The sequence below is a fragment of the Otolemur garnettii genome, unplaced genomic scaffold (genome assembly GCF_000181295.1).
Source record: "Otolemur garnettii isolate 467f Iridium unplaced genomic scaffold, OtoGar3 scaffold00019, whole genome shotgun sequence".
Lineage (NCBI taxonomy): Eukaryota > Metazoa > Chordata > Mammalia > Primates > Galagidae > Otolemur > Otolemur garnettii.
Genome location: NW_003852414.1, coordinates 18794903 through 18813542, shown reverse-complemented (window position 1 = coordinate 18813542; position 18640 = coordinate 18794903). Strand labels below are relative to the sequence as shown.

At 45.1% G+C, this 18640-nt stretch overlaps 1 protein-coding gene and 1 non-coding gene across 2 annotated transcripts in view; both read right to left on the bottom strand.

Moving 5' to 3' along the window:
* Positions 1-2520: 2520 nt before the first annotated feature.
* Positions 2521-2626, bottom strand: LOC111724158. The gene has a single exon (XR_002772500.1). It is a non-coding gene; the product is annotated as a U6 spliceosomal RNA (small nuclear RNA).
* A 4504-nt stretch (positions 2627-7130) lies between these two features.
* Positions 7131-18640, bottom strand: part of BEND7 (BEN domain containing 7) — an 81477-nt gene continuing 69967 nt past the window's right edge. Inside the window, exons 7-9 of the mRNA XM_023511433.1 lie at positions 18065-18184; positions 13312-13365; positions 7131-9478 (exon numbers count right to left, since the gene is read on the bottom strand). Coding sequence (XP_023367201.1) covers positions 9417-9478; positions 13312-13365; positions 18065-18184 — 236 coding nt within the window. The 3' untranslated portion in view covers positions 7131-9416. The remainder of the gene's footprint in view (positions 9479-13311; positions 13366-18064; positions 18185-18640) is intronic.

Genomic DNA, 18640 nt, shown 5'->3' with positions numbered 1-18640 from the left:
TTGTTTTTTTTTTAGAGTTTCACTCTGTGTCCCGACTAGAGTGCCAGTGTCATAACTTACAGCAACCTCAAATTCTTGGGCTCAAGTGATCCTTTTAAGGAAGCCTCTCAAGTAGTTGGGAATACAGGCACCTACCACCACACACGGCTAGTTTTAGAGATGGGAGGTCTCACTCTTGCTCAGGATGGTCTCGAACTTCTGAGCTCAGGCAATCCACCCGCCTCGGCCTCCCAAGTGCTAGGATTACAGGTGTAAGCCTCTGTGTCTAGCCTTTGTTTTTTTTTTAGAGTTTCACTCTGTGTCCCGACTAGAGTGCCAGTGTCATAACTTACAGCAACCTCAAATTCTTGGGCTCAAGTGATCCTTTTAAGGAAGCCTCTCAAGCAGTTGGGAATACAGGCACCTACCACCACACACGGCTAGTTTTAGAGATGGGAGGTCTCACTCTTGCTCAGGATGGTCTCGAACTTCTGAGCTCAGGCAATCCACCCACCTCGGTCTCCCAGAATGCTAGGATTACAGGTGTGAGCCACTGTGCCTGGCCATATTATTTCTTTAAGATAAATTCCTTCAAGTGGAATTGCTGAGTCAAAGGCTATGTAATTTGAACACTTTTCAATGTATTATTCAAGTGCCTTCAGAAATACTGTACAATTAACATGCCCATCAGTAGAGTACAAGAGTTCCCTTCATTATAAAAATGTTATGATGTTAGGTTTCAAGTTTTGTCAACTGGCTATCCCAAATATTTCATATTGCTATTTTAATTCGCATTTCTTTCTTTTTTTTTTGACTGGGGCTGGGTTTAAACCCACTACCTCTGGTATATGGGGCCAGCGCCCTACTCCTTTGAGCCATAGGTACTGCCCTAATTTGCATTTCTTAATCTAATTTTAGGATTTTATGTTTCCTGACCATTTGATTTATAAGTTGGATATGTAATAAGTATAAAAGCATTTTTAAAAGGCTCAGTGCCTGTGGCTCAAGCGGCTAAGGTGCCAGCCACATACACCTGAGCTGGCAGGTTCAAATCCAGCCTGGGCCGCCAAACAACAATGATAACTACAACCAAAAAACAGCTGGGTGTTGTGGCGGGTGCCTGTAGTCCCAGCTACTTGGGAGGCTGAGGCAAGAGAATCGCTTAAGCTCAGAAGTTGAGGTTGCTATGAGCTGTGATGCTACAGCACTCTACCCAGGGCGACAGCTTGAGGCTCTGTCTCCAAAAAAAAAAAAAAAAAGCATTTAAAAAATTCATTCTGCAAATATTTTTCTTATTTTTTCATTTGCTGTTTAATTTTATAAAATTCTTGACATATGACTTAAAAGTTTTGGTGAATAAAGTGAATTAATTTTTACTTCATATTTCTTCCTGTGGTATCGTATTTAGAAAATCCTCTCTTCCAGTTTCTATAAATATTAATTAAAAATTTCCTAGTATTTTTACTATCTTATTTATTTTACTTAAATCCTTGCAACATCTGGAATTAATGGCCACATATAGAATAAGGCAGGGGAGGCTTAACTATGTTACTATTTTTAGAACAGCTTTATTGAGGTAGAATTCACATATCATAAAACTTGCTCTTCTAAAGTGTATACTTCAGTGGACTCAATGCATTTGCAGAGTTGTGCAACCATCACCACTAATTTTAGAACATTTTTATCATTCCACAAAAAAATGCAGCCCCCATCAGCACTCGCTCCCAGCGTTGCTCTCTGCCAGCTCCTGGTAGCCATAAATTGCTGTCTCTAGGGATCTGTCTACTCGGGACAGTTCTTATAAATGGGATCATGGAATAGACAGTCTCTGTGTGTGTCTTCTTTTGCTTTGCATAATCTTTTCAAGGTTCACCCATGTTAGCATGTATCAATACTTAATTGCTTTTTATTGCTGAATGATATTCCAGGGCTGGGATATACCCCACTGGTCTCTGCTCATTCATCAACGGGTGGGCAACTGAGTTGTTTCCAGCCTTTGGCTATCACGAATTACATTGCTCTGACAATTCATGTATAACTGTTTCTGTGGGGCTGGGCACTGTGGCTCATACCTGCAATCCCAGCACTCCAGGAGGGCAAGGTGGGTGGATCCCTTGAACTCAGGAGTTCCAGATCAACCTGAGCAAGAGTGAGTCCCTCATCTCTATTAAAAACAGAAAAACTAGCTGGGCCTTAACCTAGCCTCGGGGCTGTTATGAATTAGAGAAAGAAAAAAAATCAGTATTTCACTTGAGCCACTTTATTTCGGGGGTCTTGTTATACAAACTCAAATATGTAATGCTAATTATTACACCACCTTTAATATATGTTTATATAGATTAGTTTCTCCTTTCCTTTTTTTTGACAAATAAAATTACACATATTGAAGGCATACAATATGATGTTTTGATATACATGGAGAAATGATTATCACAATCAAGCTAATTAACATAGCCATCACTTCACAGACTTACTTTTTTCCTCTTGTAGTGAGAATAATTAAGATCTACTCTCTTAGTAAATTTCAGTAAAATGATACCTTATTATTAACTAAGTTGCCTGGGTTTGGGAGTCATCCTTGCACAATGCCATGCCCATCTTCTCTGTATCCTTCCACTCTCAGTAGATGTACTGCCAAAGCAAGTCCTTCCTAACTTTCCCTTCTATTTTATTGATTTATTTACCATCCCCACAGCGTCAGTGTCTGCAGTTTTTATTTTTTTTTTGAGACAGAGCCTCAAGCTCTGGGTTGAGTGCTGTGGCATCACAGCTTACAGCAACCTCCAACTCCTGGGCTCATGCAAATCTCCTGCCTCAGCCTCCCAAGTAGCTGGGACCACAGGCGTCTGCCACGATGCCCAGCTATTTTTTTTTTTTTTTTTTTTGGGTGCAGCCGTCATTGTTGTTTGGTGGGCCCGGGCTGGATTCAAACCCGCCACCTTGGGAGTATGTGGCTGGTGCCTTAGCCACTTGAGCCACAGGTGCCGAGCCAGTGTCTGTAGTTTTATAATACGTTTAATTATGGGTGGCAGAAGAGGAGTTGAGTTTCTAAGTCTCACGTTTTTAAAAGCTTTTTGGGGGGCTTTTCTCTTGCATTCCATCTTTCAAATGGATTCTAATTTTGTCAACTTCCACCACCTCCTCATTCCCACCATCAGAGTCGCTGGGTCCCTTCTTGGTCTTGACAGTGTATTCATTTTCTGAAGCCCTCTGCTGCTGTCCTGTCTGCTATCAAAACAACATGATCATGGTGCCTGGCCAGCAACTTCTGTGTAGGGGACAGTCCAAAATTTAGAATATGTTCACTGCACTGTTGACTAGTGAGCTAGTCCCACTGGGGCCAGGCCCAAGAAGGGCTGGCGGTGATTACTGTTCCCAGGGAACACTGACATTATTGGGGGCCAGTAGGATAAACACACTTGAACAGTACCTGACATAATCGTGGAAACAAACCCAAAATCTTAGCAAGAGTCATAGCTGCCCCTGGCTGCTGGTCCATGTGCTAGGGAGCATTTGTGAGAGGCAGAAGCGGAGGACGGGATGGGTTCCAGCCACTGAAATAGTTCTCAGGAGGAGGGAGCAAGGTTGCAGTGTTCTTTCTACACGAGGGGAGGGCGCGGTTCGTGTGGGTGCTGTTAACTGAGTCATTCTGACTTTCCCTGTCTAGTGGTTAGAAATTCATCCCTTTTGGAGGATACTTAATTCGAGAGCGCACAGAGTAAGGGCCCTCTGTCGGAACGTACTTTCTTCCTCCATTGCTAGAGTAGACCAGAAAGCTGTTTCGCTAACAGAATATGCGATTAGGCTGCCACTTCATGGCACAATTGAGGATGCTCTGTTTCACTTTAAAATTGACTTTCACTCCTCATTCACATGGAGGGCCCTCCACTTTCTGGATCTGCGAGTATCATGCTGGAGGGTACTCAGACTGGAAGTCAGGAAGGCTGATTTGGGGCAGGGAACGGTGGCTCACACCGGCAATCCTGGCACTCTGGGAGGCTGAGGTGTGTGGATTGCTTGAGCTCAGGAGTCCGAGACCAGCCTGAGCAAGAGCGAGACCCCATCTTTGCTAAAAATAGAAACATTAGGTGGGCATTGTGGTGGGCACCTGTAGTCCTAGCTACTCAGGAGGTTGAGACAGGAGGATCCCTTGAGCCCAGGAGTGTGAGGTTGCTGTGAGCTAGGCTGGCACCACAGCACTCTAGTCTGGGGCAGCAGAATGAGACTCCAAAAAAAGGAACGCTGGTTTCTGACCAACTCTTCCACTTAACAGGCTTGTGTCAGCCTCATTCTTGCAAAGTGTTTAAAGGGCCGATCTGAAGTAGCTGTTTCAAAGTTTCAGTTTCGAGTGTCCTTCAGTTCCCAGGGAAGAGTTCACAATGGCAAAAAACAAAACAATTGAAAAGGGTGTTGGGTATCAAGCCGAGCGTCAGTGTGTGTAAAGCACACTGGGCACTGCCCCATCTGGGCTCCACTTCTAGATCCTTCCTTGACGCCTTTAAACATTCTTTTAATTTCATTGGTAACAAAATGGAAATAAATAATAAACACACACATGTATAAATACTCACAGATACATGTACACAAAATACACGTCTATATTGTTTGGGGGGAGGGTGACCAATTTCATGCATTTGAGGTTGCAAAATATGACAGATCTGTGTACGTGCAAAGTGGTGGTCTGACTCATTTGTGTCACCAGATCCTCATGGAGCACAGCCTGCAGCTCTGCCAATCCCAATCTGCTGAGACGATTTCTCTGCCACATATGAAGAGTGGTGGGTGGGTGTCATGAGGAAAGGGACATCTTCGTGACCTAAGACTATGGATGTGGAAGGGGGGAGAGCGCAGTCTAAGGTTCTTGTTCTGTTCCACCATACGGCCACCGTAGGGCCCTACGGCCATGGTAGGGGTGGACGGCTCCTCCACTCCAGAACATCCCTGGCTCAGTGTTTGGGTTGATGGGAGATGGGGAGTTACCTTCTGTAACTGGGAGTGCTCCGGCCACCAGGCTTTGTGCTTTGAATTAGTGGATACCTTGGGTAAAACTTTCCGCCAGGCCACTCCTGCTTGGCAACGGGGAGAAGGGGGATCCTGAAAGTGTCTTCACGGGGGGCCAGAATCATCAGGGCTTCACAGTTAAGACCTCTGATATCATGAGGCTTATATTCTAGCGTATAATGATCAAACACATGAATAAGCAAGATAATTTTAGAGAGTGGTAAGGGACATGAAAGTTTTTTAAAGACTGGTTTGATGGAGGCTGGATGAGTCCCTCTTGGTGGTAAAGTTTAGCTGACGCCCGAGTTAGGAGACACAGATGCTACTGCAGATGGTGACTGCTGGTGGTCTGGGACAAGTCTCCTGTCTGGACAGGCTGTGAGGGAACGACAGGCCTGTGTGCGGGGACTCCCTGTGGAGTTCTGCCTCTGTCCCTTTTCCTGTGGCAGAGCCCTAGGGACTTCACCCTGCTCACCGCTGTGCCCCCAGCCCCTAAAACCGCACAGGCTCGCCAAAAACATCGGAACCTGAGCTCACCTGCCCTCTTCCTCCAGATCCCTCCTTGTGTTCCTTAAACTTAATGAGTACAAATGACACCCAGCCATCAGCTTTGACGTCCCCTCCCTCCTCTGCCCTGAGCTAGTCTCCAGGTCCTGCTGAGTTCTTCTCAGGCTCTACTTTGCTGGTCTGGGGGCTTTTAATCTTTTTTTTTTTTTTTTTTTTGAGACAGAGCCTCAAGCTGTCCCCCTGGGTAGAGTGCCGTGGCATTACAGCTCACAGCAACCTCCAACTCCTGGGCTCAAGCGAGTCTCCTGCCTCCGCCTCCCAAGTAGCTGGGACCACAGGCGCCCGCCACAACGCCCGGCTATTTTTTGGTTGCAGCCATCATTGTTGTTTTGGCGGGTCCGGGCTGGGGATTCGAACCCGCCACCTTAGGTGTACGTGGCTGGCGCCTTAGCCGGTTGAGCTATAGGCGCCGAGCCAGGGGCTTTTAATCTTAAGAGATTCTTGGTGGGATTCCTGGCTCCCATCCTCCCCCTCGTAGGGAGCACTCCTGACATCAGGCAGATGGGTACAAAACAGGAATCTGAACAAGACCTTTTACTTTGAATGCTCTGGAGGTCACCCCATGGTTCTAAGCTCTTGGGATGACACAGGTCTGGGAGCTGGGCTCACTCTCGACCTCTGCTCCTCCCATCCCAGCCCTGGTCGCTCTGAACCAACATGTCTGGCCCTTGGTGTCCAAGGAATGGTGGAGCTGAGCGTGGAGGAAGCCAGGGAAGGAGCCACCTGTGTTCCCTGTGACTTCTTAGGGCTCACACCTGAGATAGGTGTGCTGGTGTCCCCTTTCAGAAAAGCCTCTAGTGACAAAATTGGGTCCCTTCACCATTGGATTCAGAAGGGTTTTCAGTTGTCCCCAGCCTACCCACGGCAAGGCACAGATCCCAGCCAATGTGTGGGGCCAAGGGCGTACCAGTGGCCTCTATCCAGACAGCATGATGTGGGCCCCTTATAAGCAATTTCAAAGGCACAGGGGCTGCCCACAAAGCTAGGGGACATGGTGGCAGGAAGGAGACTGGAGCGGGCTCACCCTGTAGCCCCTGCCCAGCCCATGCCCATCTCCCCTCATGGCAGCCAACACAAGGGTCCCAGAGGCAGACCCTGAACTGTAGACCGGATGGAGCTGGATTCCAGCGGGTGACAGGTGGGCCGGTGGGGTGCAGCGCCGCCCTGTGTTCAAAGAGGGGAAGACAGCAATGATGTTGCAGCAGCCACTTTGCATCAGGGAAGATTGGTTTGGTCCTTCTGATGTGTCGTTTCCATAGAAGCAGGGCTTAACCTTTTAAGTGAAGATTATAAAGCTACCTTAATTCATTTAAAATTAGGCTTCGAGCATCTCAGTACTTAACGCTCAAGTGTTTCTGAGGGACTCGCTGTGGCCATTGATCTACCCGCCAGATAGAGCCTGCGAATTCCCAACATTTGAAGACATTTTGGCAGCAATTTCATTTTTAAAAACTGACTTCATAAGGAGCTGTAACTCCTGTGGAAGATCACCAGAGTATTAATAAATACCTCGTAGCTAATAAACAGCATGGACTTGTCTTATAAACACAGGAAGACTGGCACACAGGCAAGACACACGTGTGTTCAATTAAAGTAATTTATTGTATTCTTCCAGAATGGACGTAAAGAGCCTCTTGGGAGTTGATATCACAACACAATGTTATACACCATTTTCACAACTAGCCTTGCGCTCAATTCTTTTTTAAAGAACATAGTAATTTAAAAAAAATCTAAATATTTACACATTAATAAAACATATATACAGAAGATTGAGACGTTATCCATAGATAATGGAATTTATTTATTTATTTTTTGCTAAGAAAGCCTATAAAAAGGATTTCCGAATAAAGTCTGAACAGTAGTCATGGTAAGTAAACACGAATACAATCTCGATTTACAAAATGTGATTTCACTGTTGTGGTTTTGATATGGAATTCCAATTTGTGGATCCACTGCACGTTATCTGCAAGTTGGACACTTCTCACCCCTCAAGTATTGGGAACTCCAAGCTGTGGCCCAGCCTTGGAAGGAAGTGCTTTGGAAGGTTCGTGGTGCACGTTTAACAGACCCACAGCTGGAAGTAAATGTTTTTACCTTCACCAGCAACATATTCATCATAGTTTAATGGAGTGAAAGGTCACTAATTCATCTTTTCTATTCCCCAGGGAAATATTTCCTTCTGGGAGGTTGAAGACAAATTTAAAACCTAGGCTGGAAAGCAGCACAAGGCCTGGTTTGAAGCACTTCCAATTCATCAGGCCCCTGGAGGGAACGGTGGGACTGGTCTCAGGAGAAGGTTACTTATTGGCCAGACATGGACAAGGCTGACTATAAGACAGCATGAGAGTAATTCCTCTGAACCTTCCTTGTGGCTTCAAAAAGGAGAGAAATAAGAGACACACGAACAGACGGGATGTAACTTGTCTAGCAGTTAAGACTGTTTCCACAAGCCATACCCTGAACCAGGGTTTCTGTCACCTTGTGGGGACGCCTTACCTCTTCTTCAGTGGATTAGCTGGTCGAAGGGAATACTGATCTGCCCCAGGCACACTCCTAGCTCTAGGTGTCCTTTCTCCGTGTGAGAAGACATCTTGGACAGGGTAGAAAGGAAATTCCGCCTCTACCCAGGGTGGCCACAAGCCAGGGTAGGGTTAACTGGCCCCAAGCCACCACTTGTCCTCACTCCGCCCCTGCTTCCCCAGCTGAAGGGCCTCTCCAGTAACTTTTATCTCTAACATTCTGTTCGAGAACATCAGAGCCAGGGGAAGGTGGTAAACTGCTGGCTGGCACAGCAGTCCTGACCCCAGGGCCTGGTGGCTCCACCGTCCAAATTTCTTTCATGCCAACTTTTGGCCTTTGGTCAAGTGTCAAGCATTCAAGGCGATTTGCTTTATACAATAAATGAGGTGTAAGTGCAGTATTTCTAGATAACGTGGTATTTGAAATTCACCATCTTATAGAAAAAGAAATCTGGAATAAATATTTCTGTAAAACACATTTCCACCCACAAGGCAAAGTTATAAAATATAAAATAAATCCAGACTTTCATACATTGGTTTTACGTAAAGAGGAGGACAAGTGTACTCGGAACCAAATAAGCTATGTAATATTCAGAACCTCTGTGGCCAGTCACCACACAATGCCAAAACCCTGGACCACTCAGTTAGAAGCACCTGCTAAAATGGTCGTCAGATATCACGTGGGTAACTGATGACTCTGACTTTTTTCCCTTTTAATTAGATAATTTGTCATTGTGTTGCTATAACTTAGGTGAAAGGTTTGTCTTTCCTAAAAATTCATATGTCATTTACTCAGTTATAAATGGCTATGTGGGGAGGGGTGGGGGTGGGGGGCGATGTCATAAATAATGTCACCTAATAGGTCAGAGCTCTCCTGTCTCCCCAAACAACTTCTCCATCTTCTAAGCTGATGAAAGGGTGATTAATTTTGGCCTTCACGACTGCTCTCTGGGCACTGGAAAAGAGCCATGCTCCTTTATACCACAGCAAGCAATTTACATTACAATAAATATGCTTCAAGGCTCTATATATTCACATTGCGGTGTTGAATAAAAATAGGGAAGAGAGAACCTCTTCTTCATAATGAACAATGAACTCACTGGGTCTTCTGTTGGACTTTTAAAAGGGTAACCAATCAACTCTAGAAATGATTTTTAAAAATTGGATACCGAAGTGGAGGCTTGATTATCACATATTACAAACAAGGCATATGAAACTTTTCAAACGTGACAGGTCAATGTCACAGAACACCCACACTTTGCAGGAACCTGAAACACTACACGGATCTTTGAGGAGATTCAGACGGGAGCGTTACACAGGCTACTGAACAATGTCACTAACGTGAAAAGTCTAGGCAGTGAAACCTGGTTCTGAGTCTTCTGTGTTTTCTCTCCTGGTGTCAAATATATTACCTACAACAGAGACAAGAAGATGAAGGGGGAGAGACGCTTCTCTAAGGAACCTGCCTACGGCATGGACGCGGCTGGAGCTGGGTGCCCTAGACAGGCAAGAACCTGCTGGGACATGCCTGTGTTTCAGAATTAAGTTGCTCCCTTGGTAGCCAAGGCTTTACTTGTAGGAAGAGAAATTTGTAACGATTACTTTTTGTAAAAAAAATCCACAGATGTGTGTTATTGTCAAGGTATGCCCATATATTGTCCCGTCAGAGAAAATGCCTAGATAAAATACGATTCACCCACCAAATAAATTATCATGCAGCTATTAAAATAATGCGCATGAAGACTTGTCGTAAAATGAAAAATGCTTGTTAGGTAAAAGACAAAAACTCGGGAAACAAAACTTTGTTGAGTTTGATCTCCATTGTGTAAATTTTAATAAAATAAATATGGAGAAAAGTATGGGGAAAATAATCCAATAATAGTTGTCTCCAGTGGCAAAATCAATTTAAATGTTAGTTCTTATACTTCTCTCTCTCTCTTTTTTTTTTCCAATTCAGTATACTTTTCTTTATTAATTTTTAAAAAGAAAAGTATGTAAAGAATGGCAATTTGTGGCAATAATTCCTAAGCTCAGATGAACATCACTTTATTTCAAATTCAGGAGCCCTGTTTTAAACTTTAGACAGCACTGTTTCGATTTCACTTTCTCTACACTTTCAAAATGCAAATTGCTCCCAGTTCCTGCATGGCTTTTCCTGGTCACCGGCAGGCACTCTCTGCACATCTGGCTGCCGCTTTTATGTAACTGCTTCTGCCTGTCCTGCTAGTCCCAGGGTGGGCACGTGGACACCAGAACCCAACACAGCGCTGGCTCCTGCTGGCAGCTCAGAAAGGCTTAGTGAATAGGGTTGAGGGAAAATAAATGAAGAAAACATGTTTCTCCCCTACAGAGTCTATATGCATTTTTGCTAAAGGTTAACAATAGAAAGTGGCTTAAATCTAACGGATCAAAACACATGTTATTTGACCATCTGGCTGTAAACCTGCCCTGGCCACTTCTTGGTCACAGAATAACCTAGGGGTTTACAGCTCTTCCTCTGCCCTTTCGTAACATACAGATTTGGAAGGGAAAATGGCCTTCACAAAGTATTAAGACACTGTTGACTCTTTAAAAGAACGAACTGTTGCCAGCTCAGATAAATGAGATAATGAAGGTCTTTTGTAGGTGTTTCAGGAATTTGAACTAGTGAGGTTCAAGTTCAAGGATGAAGCTACATGTGCAAGAGAGAGGAATTCGCCACCCGGATGGCCTTAACTCGGGCACAGGTAAGGAATGGGTGTTAGCAGCCGCAGGACATTCAAAGAAGCCAACCAGACAGGGGATTTTACTGTAGAGAGGCAATTAAGAGCCAGGCTAAACTATCAAGATTTTTAAATTTTATTCCTGCAGAGTTTCAGCACCAACCTGTGACTTCTCCCCTTTTCTGAACGACAAAACATTTTTATTTATCATGCTGGTTAGCAATTTTCGTCAACTATCTATGAGCAGTCTAGAGAAAAGGCGTGCAGTTGCCGTCTACGGCTTCCTTCATCGTGACCTCCCAGCCTTGGGAAAACTTTGAAAAAGGACTCGAATGAATAAATGAGCTTATGCAGGCAGATTAGACGACGAACATTCTAACTGTGAAGGCTGAGACACTGAAATGGAACCCTAAAGGGATCAGTACGTCCATCATCTCAGAATCTTTGAGAGACATGCAGAGAAAAGCTGGCTTTGGTCTAGGTATGAGAGAGCTATGCGGTGGGTGTCGTGGCTGGGTGCTGCGGGAGCTGGGCCCCGGCCAGGCCATTGACCAGCTGTGAGACCTTGGGAAAGTCATTTAGTGTTTCTGGGCCTCAGGCTTTTTTCCTGTAAAATAAAAGGACTGGATAAAAAGAAAGGATGGGGCTAGGGGATCTCTCAAGTTCCTTCTCAGTCTCGGATTCCTTGAAATTTTTTTTTTTCAGTTTCCCAAGGCTCTTCTAGCATTCCCTGTGCTCCCTGAAACTTCTCCACCTCTGTGTTCACGTAGGAGAATGCAAAGGTATCACATCAAGGAGAGTGGCTTTCAAACAGTGAAACAAGGCCCACTGTCACTAGACACGGAGAGCACAGGCAGTGCAGACCCCAGAGGTACCCGGGGGACCCGGCAAGCACAACTAGAAAGCACCATGCTCCTCCAGGGCCCCCCTGACCACACACTTTCATTTTATCCTCCGTCTTTCATGCACCTAAGGGGACCGGGCCGGGGTGATAAGAGTAAGGCTGATCTGAGTTGCCCTGATGCTCAGAGAATGACAGATTGGGAAGGAACAACAGAGATCACATATTTCAATTCACAAACAAGAAGAGAAATTCCTCTTACACACTGACTGTACATGGTGAGAACTTGGTATAGTAAGCAGGTCCTTTTTGTACCATGTGGCTCGTTTCATTTATTGTCCATCCATCTGTTGCTTAGCTACTCAAGGTGTCACGCACACGCAGAGACTCTTGTCGCTCTGGACTTCACTAACACATGCCCACCTGCACCTACAGACCTGGCTTTTGTTGCCATCTTGGGGTATGTGGTATCAATGAACACACGAGCTAGGGCAGTTCCTACGCCCAATGGACACTGCACTAATCTTTGCTGGATTTAATTAAAAACTTACCACCCCCAAATCTAGAGGAAAAAACATGAGTTGAGCTTTTTTGGTTAGCGATTTCTTGGGGGGTCTGGGTTTTGTGGTATTCTATTGAGGGAAGTCAACAGAGTCCTGAGACCAACTAAGGGACTAAATTGCTTGATATGTGGCTCATGGATCGGACGCCTGTCCCTCAGCTCTCAGATATGAGCCAGTACGCAGGCAGGAGGCCAGGATCAGGGGCATTACTTGAAAGTCAAGTAATGGGAGGTCAGAATTGTACCCATGGCTAAACACAGCAGCATGCGGCAAACGCTTCATCGTGAGGCTGCACGTGGCTGATCTGGTCACGACACTGGGAACCTGCCTCGCCGGCTGGATGTACATGCTTGGTTAAAAATACTATTTGCCATTCCATGGCTTGGTTAAAACAGTATTCACTGAGTCCCATGACCAACTGCTTGAGGCTCCAAGGCCTTTTGAAAGAGGTTAGGAGAGGACAGGGTAGATGAATTTGACCACACAAAATGGGCGATCCCTGTTCTAAAGTGAAATCTCAGTTTACATTAAGATTTTTTTTTTTTTTTTTTTTTTGAGACAGAGCCTCAAGCTGTCCCCCTGGGTAGAGTGTCGTGGCATCACAGCTCACAGCAACCTCCAACTCCTGGGCTCAAGAGAGTCTCCTGCCTCCGCCTCCCAAGTAGCTGGGACCACAGGCGCCTGCCACAACGCCTGGCCATTTTTTGGTTGCAGCCATCATTGCTGTTTGGCGGGCCTGGGCTGGATTTGAACTCGCCACCTTAGGTGTATGTGGCTGGCGCCTTAGCCACTTGAGCCACAGGCGCCGAACCTCACATTAAGATTTCTAATGTCCAAAGGTTTGGAGAGGCGAAATGTTGTGACACTTAGTTCCTAAGATTTGCTTTTCTGAGACTTTGCTGAATATGAAACAGAGGATGAGAAAAACGTAGCTTTTCATGTTTTTTGCATTCAATGTGAAAAATATCCCTGCACACGGGGCCTTGAGAAGCCTCGGATACTCGGGTTCTGGGGCTGCTGCAGGAGCAGCCTGCTCCCAGAATGTGCGTTCCTAGTGTTAAAAGTATTTTCAATGCAAATGTCTGTGTGTGTGCTGTGATTTCCAGCGGGTGATGAAAATGCAAATGCATTTTATTTACCTGTTGGTGGTAGGGAAATGCCGTCCAGTCTTTCCTCACCATCAGCTGCCTCTGCTGGGTACAAATATAAAACACAAATCTCATTAGTTCCAGGGAGCTCATTCATTTTACTGAAAACAGTAACACAATTAAAAAAACGCCAGTGTGCGTAACGGTTCTCACCTTTTCCCTCTCTTTCAGTACTAATGTTGGTTCACAGTACAGATTTTAGTACCAATATTTAAATAAAATAGTTGTTGATGATAATGATATAAAAACAACTTTCCTGTATGGAAGCATTTTTATTTAAAAAAATTAAAATTTTTTTCCCTGCTTGTGATTCTTCTAAGCAATTAAAAACTTCAAAAATCTTATGAACCTTATTTTATTGATCATTGATGATTATAGTTCATATTCACTTATTTACATAGGCTTAAATGTCCAAGCGGCATCTGGGATGAATTGTCTAAATGTGGCCACAGAAGGCACTCAGCGCAGTGAACTTCTAAGGCAGAGCTGCACTGGTTATCCCCAGAGCCATTCCCGGGGGGCAGCCCACGGTAATCTTCAGAATGAACCATTTTGGAGATGACTGAAACTTCAGCTCATAGAGCTGCCAATCTAACTTTGGCATCAATTCAGTCATGAAGAAGGAACAGAGAGTCTTCATTTCTTTTTTTTTTTTCAGACAGAGCCTCACTTTGTCGTCCTGGGTAGAGTGTCATTGTGTCACTGCTACAGCAACCTCAAACACTCGGGCTCAAGTGATTCTCTTGCCTTGGCCTCCCAAGTAGCTAGGACTACCGGTGCCCACCACAGTGCCTGGCTATTTTTTAGAGATGGGGGGTCTCACTCTTGCTCAGGCTGGTCTTGAACTCCTGAGCTGAAGCAATCCACCTGCCTCGGCCTCCCAGAGCGCTCGGATTACAGGTGTGAGCCACCGCACCTGGCCCCTATTTCTGCTTTAAAATGCAAACCTTTGTTTATGTCTGATATGTATTTCAATCTTTTGCAAAGGTACATCCTTCGGTCACAAACCCTCTTCTGTTAAATGCCAAAAAGAAGGTCCCCATACACCTCCTGATAAGTGATGGCTTTGTTAGTCTCTCTGCCCCACTGGGATGACTTTAGTGGGGCTATCTATGTCCCAGGGTCAGTGGGCCCCAATGAAAGTCCCCTGCTGACTGCACATGTGTGTGTGGGGACACCTTGTGAGGCCAGTCCGATGAGGGCTGCCATTGGTGCTGACTGGTAGAATGCAAGCTAATACAATGTTCTTTTATTCCTGTTGCTTTAAATACAATTGGTGCTTAGATACAGCTAAAACTACTCAAAAGATTCCCACCTCTCGTCCATTCCCTAACATCCTGTCCTCAGATGGGTACAGAGTGGCATGAGTGAAAGGTCCCCCAGTCTGCAGACCTGCCAGATTCACCACAGAGAGGAGCTGTTGAGAGGAGATGGAATATTCCAGCTTAGGGTGAAGAAGATCAAAAACCACTAAAGATGATATTGTAGGTGAGCATTTAGTCACATAAAAATATTCAAGCCAAACAAGTGTAACTGGTTCTGTCTGGGCTCGTAATCTCTTTGCCATTAGTCCAGACATACCACAGGTATTGTTAGGAACGGGTCCCAGCTACTCGGGAGGCTGAGGTAAGAGCATCGCCTAAGCCCAGGAGTTGGAGGTTGCTGTGAGCTGTGACACCACGGCACTCTACCAGGAGCGATAAAATGAGACTCTGTCTCTAAAAAAAAAAAAAAAAAAATAGAACTGTGCAATTATGTGCTTTAGTAAGAACGGAATACAAATAACCAACTACACACATATATTGTCCATAAATTAGTGTATACTAGCGGTGTGAACAGAGGCCCAGAGACATGGATAAAGAATAATTCACATTTAATTATAACATCTATCTGTAACAACAAGCTCACAATATTTCTTCCCTAGTGACAATCAACTTGTGAAATTTGGAAAAGACTAAGTCCAATAATAATGTAACAGCAGTGACATCTTTACTCTGAGATCTAACACAAATAGTAAATCATGATTTCAGTTCTGAGGAAATCAGGAATCATTACAGTTACAGAAAAAATAATTATTATACGTGATGAGAGCCCCAAATGAGTTTCTGGTAACTGCCTTGCAGATCTGTGCGGGGCAGTGCAGACTTCCCTAACCTGCTGGGTGACGAGCTTGCCCAGTGAGAGTTTGCACCTAGTCCCACGATTGGAGCCAACTATGATAAATAAGGCTGAAGTTGCGCAGTAGCTACGAGCTGCCGTCTGTGTTATCATTTAGACGGAACATAATCAAGACAAAAAGCACAAAAAGCACCAGCGCAAGTCATGTTATTGATCCAGACCTCTCAGTTCCTATCAGCATCACTAGGGAAACGTAAGTGGCTCTGGATTCAGTGTGCTAGGGGCCCACGCCTGCGCTGCTCCGGGAGAACCACGTCGAAGCATTTGACACAACTGGGAGACAAACTCTATTTGGCAGGTCACGGCTGACGTGCAATCACTTGGGCCTGCATGTCAGGGTTGGTTTAGTCTTACAAGTGCCTTCCGCTTCTCATTCGCAGATAGAACCTGCTGGAAATGCTGAAGGGAAGGGCCCAGGTGCCCATCACAGACTTCTAGGCAAATGATCTGATCTACTAGTCAGAAATTAGGATGGCCTGGGGCAGTGCCTGTGGCTTGAGGAGTAGGGTGCTGGCCCCATATACTGGAGGTGGCGGGTTCAAACCCAGCCTTGGCAAAAAAACCCTGCAACAGAAGTTAGAATGTCCTGTGTCATATTCTGATCTGAGGGGGTGGGAGGAGGAGACTACGGTTTCGATTCTATAGAAATAGGTGAATATAGAGAAGAATCAAGCACTTGTGATGTGAATCATGAATAGAAAGGGGAGGAGGTTAAGGAACGTGCTCACTGGCCAGTGTGCTTGTGAGAAGAGGCAGGAGAAGGGAAGATGCAGGCTCATCCCTCCTGCGTGCGTGTGTGCCTGCTGGAGGGACGGCAGAGGGACAGAGACCAGAACTTACCGTAACTGGTCTCAGCATTGGACAAGAGAAGGGAAAGAAAGGTGCTTATGTACAAAACACGAAGCACGGGGAAGGTGCATAAGAATGACCCTGAAACTGCACTTCCCTGGCTGGGTGCAGGGGGAGCTGCAGGGGCTGCTGTCCAGCAAAGCCACAGGGCAGAGCTGCCCCAAGCCTTGGTGGCCCAACCCCACCACAGAGAGCCCAGAGGGCAGGACAGGAGTCTCCTCCAGCTTTAAGATTTACTGCTGTTTGCCCTGTTGAGTCTCAGACTTACTTGAGACCTGCTACTCCTTTCTAATTTCCTGCTGCTCCCTGGGGAAGCCTTCCCACCAAGTAGATAACGTGCGTGTGCCTCAGGACAAATCGTGCCTTGAGTCCTGCCCATATCTGAGTTAGACGGGACTCCAGACTTTTCAGTTGGTGCTAGAACAAGTTTTAACTTTGGGGCTATTGGGATGGAATGCATATATTTGGCATGTGACAAGGACATACATTTGGGGGGCCAGGAGTGGAATGCTACCGCCTTAGTATGCCCTCCTCCCCAAAGCACAAGTGGGAAATTTAATCCCCAATGCAACAACATTAGCAGGTGGGGCCTAATGAGAGGCGAGTAGGCCAAGTTACGGGTCTGCCCTCTCAAATAGATTCACACATTACAGTGAGGATGGGTTTGCTACTGCAAAGGCAAGTCCAGGCCCTTTTCTCCCCCTCTCTTTGCCCTCTGCCACGGGACTGACACACTAAGCAGATGCGACCCTCAGTCCTGGACTTCCCACCTCCAGCACTGTGAACTTACATAGTTCTGTTCATTAGAAATCACCCGACCTGTGTTATTCCCTCACAGCAGCACGGACTGGAGCGAGGTGGAGACATTGTCTCACGGGTTTCCTAGCGCTGACCTCAGGGACCTCATCAGATCTGGAACACACATGGCTCAGTGCTGAAGCCCTTCCCCCAAATTATCTCACGCACCACCCTCAGAAGCTCAGATGCCAGCTGTCTTGATGTTTGATATTTTTCAAACATCAAATAAAAACTACACATATTTATGGTGTACAACATGGTTTGAAATATGCATTATAGTCATGAAACGGCCAAACAAATAATTAACATACGCACTGCTTCCTATGCTTATCACTTTTCTTGTGACAAAAAATACTTAAAATCTACTCTTTTAACTATTTTCAAATGAACATTGTTACTGACTGTAACCCCCACACTGCATAAAAGAGCTCTCCCCTGAACTACCACTCCTGTCTGACTCAGATTTCAGAATTTTATAAACACACACACACACACACACACGACTTAAAATCTCTTTCTGTTTGATGTGGTGTTTCTGATAATTATTTTTCACCTTGAGTAATCTGTACTTTTATAAAGTCATGCAGATACAAACAAACAAAAATCAATCAAATAGAAACAAACCACAGAAGAGGGCTCAGTTTTTATGCACAGACACATCAGACCGCAGATGAGATTAGCTACCTTTTCCACTTGTACTATTCAAAGCCAAGTGGCCTGACATAATTTTTACTCTTTAGTCTTAAGAAGAGTTTCAAAATTCATTTGAATGAGACTTGAACACAGCAAACCACAGGATACTATATAGAGCTTCTCTTTCAAAAGACACTGAGATACCCAAGAGCAAAGCATTGTACTTCATAGAGTCTAAGAACTCAATAGAATGCTTCTGCAATAATTGCTTGCACCTTATTCCTACCTGAGCCTCTTTTTAACCTTCTTCTGGCCAGTTTAATTTGATCCTGTAGAATCTGCACCCAGTCTCTTGGGCCAGGGAGTTTATCCACATGGTTCGCTGTACAGTACTTTTCTGTAAAGACTGAAAGAAAATATGAAAGTATTTAATATACTTTAACAAGTTAAATATGCACATCTGAAATAGGAATATATGCCCAAGAGAAAAGAAAAAGTACATTTCTAACAGACGTGAGCTCTGCACTGCCTATCTTCAACATCCTTATTATAGTCCTTTGGCAAAGATAGAGCATGGCCAGCGCTGGCTGCATCCAAGGTCTTGTGCTTCAAAATGAAACTGCTACCAGTGCTAAGTAAGTAGTTCACATGGAAACCGCTCTTTCTACTTCTGTCTGTGTGTGTGTGTCTCACAGACAGAGAAGAAAATGCTTCCTAAGGGTCCACTGGCCCCATGACAAGGGTTAGCAAGTATATTAAAAGATTTCGGGCTCGGCGCCTATAGCTCAACCAGCTAAGGCGCCAGCCACATACACCTAAGGTGGCAGGTTCGAATCCCCAGCCCGGACCCGCCAAACAACAA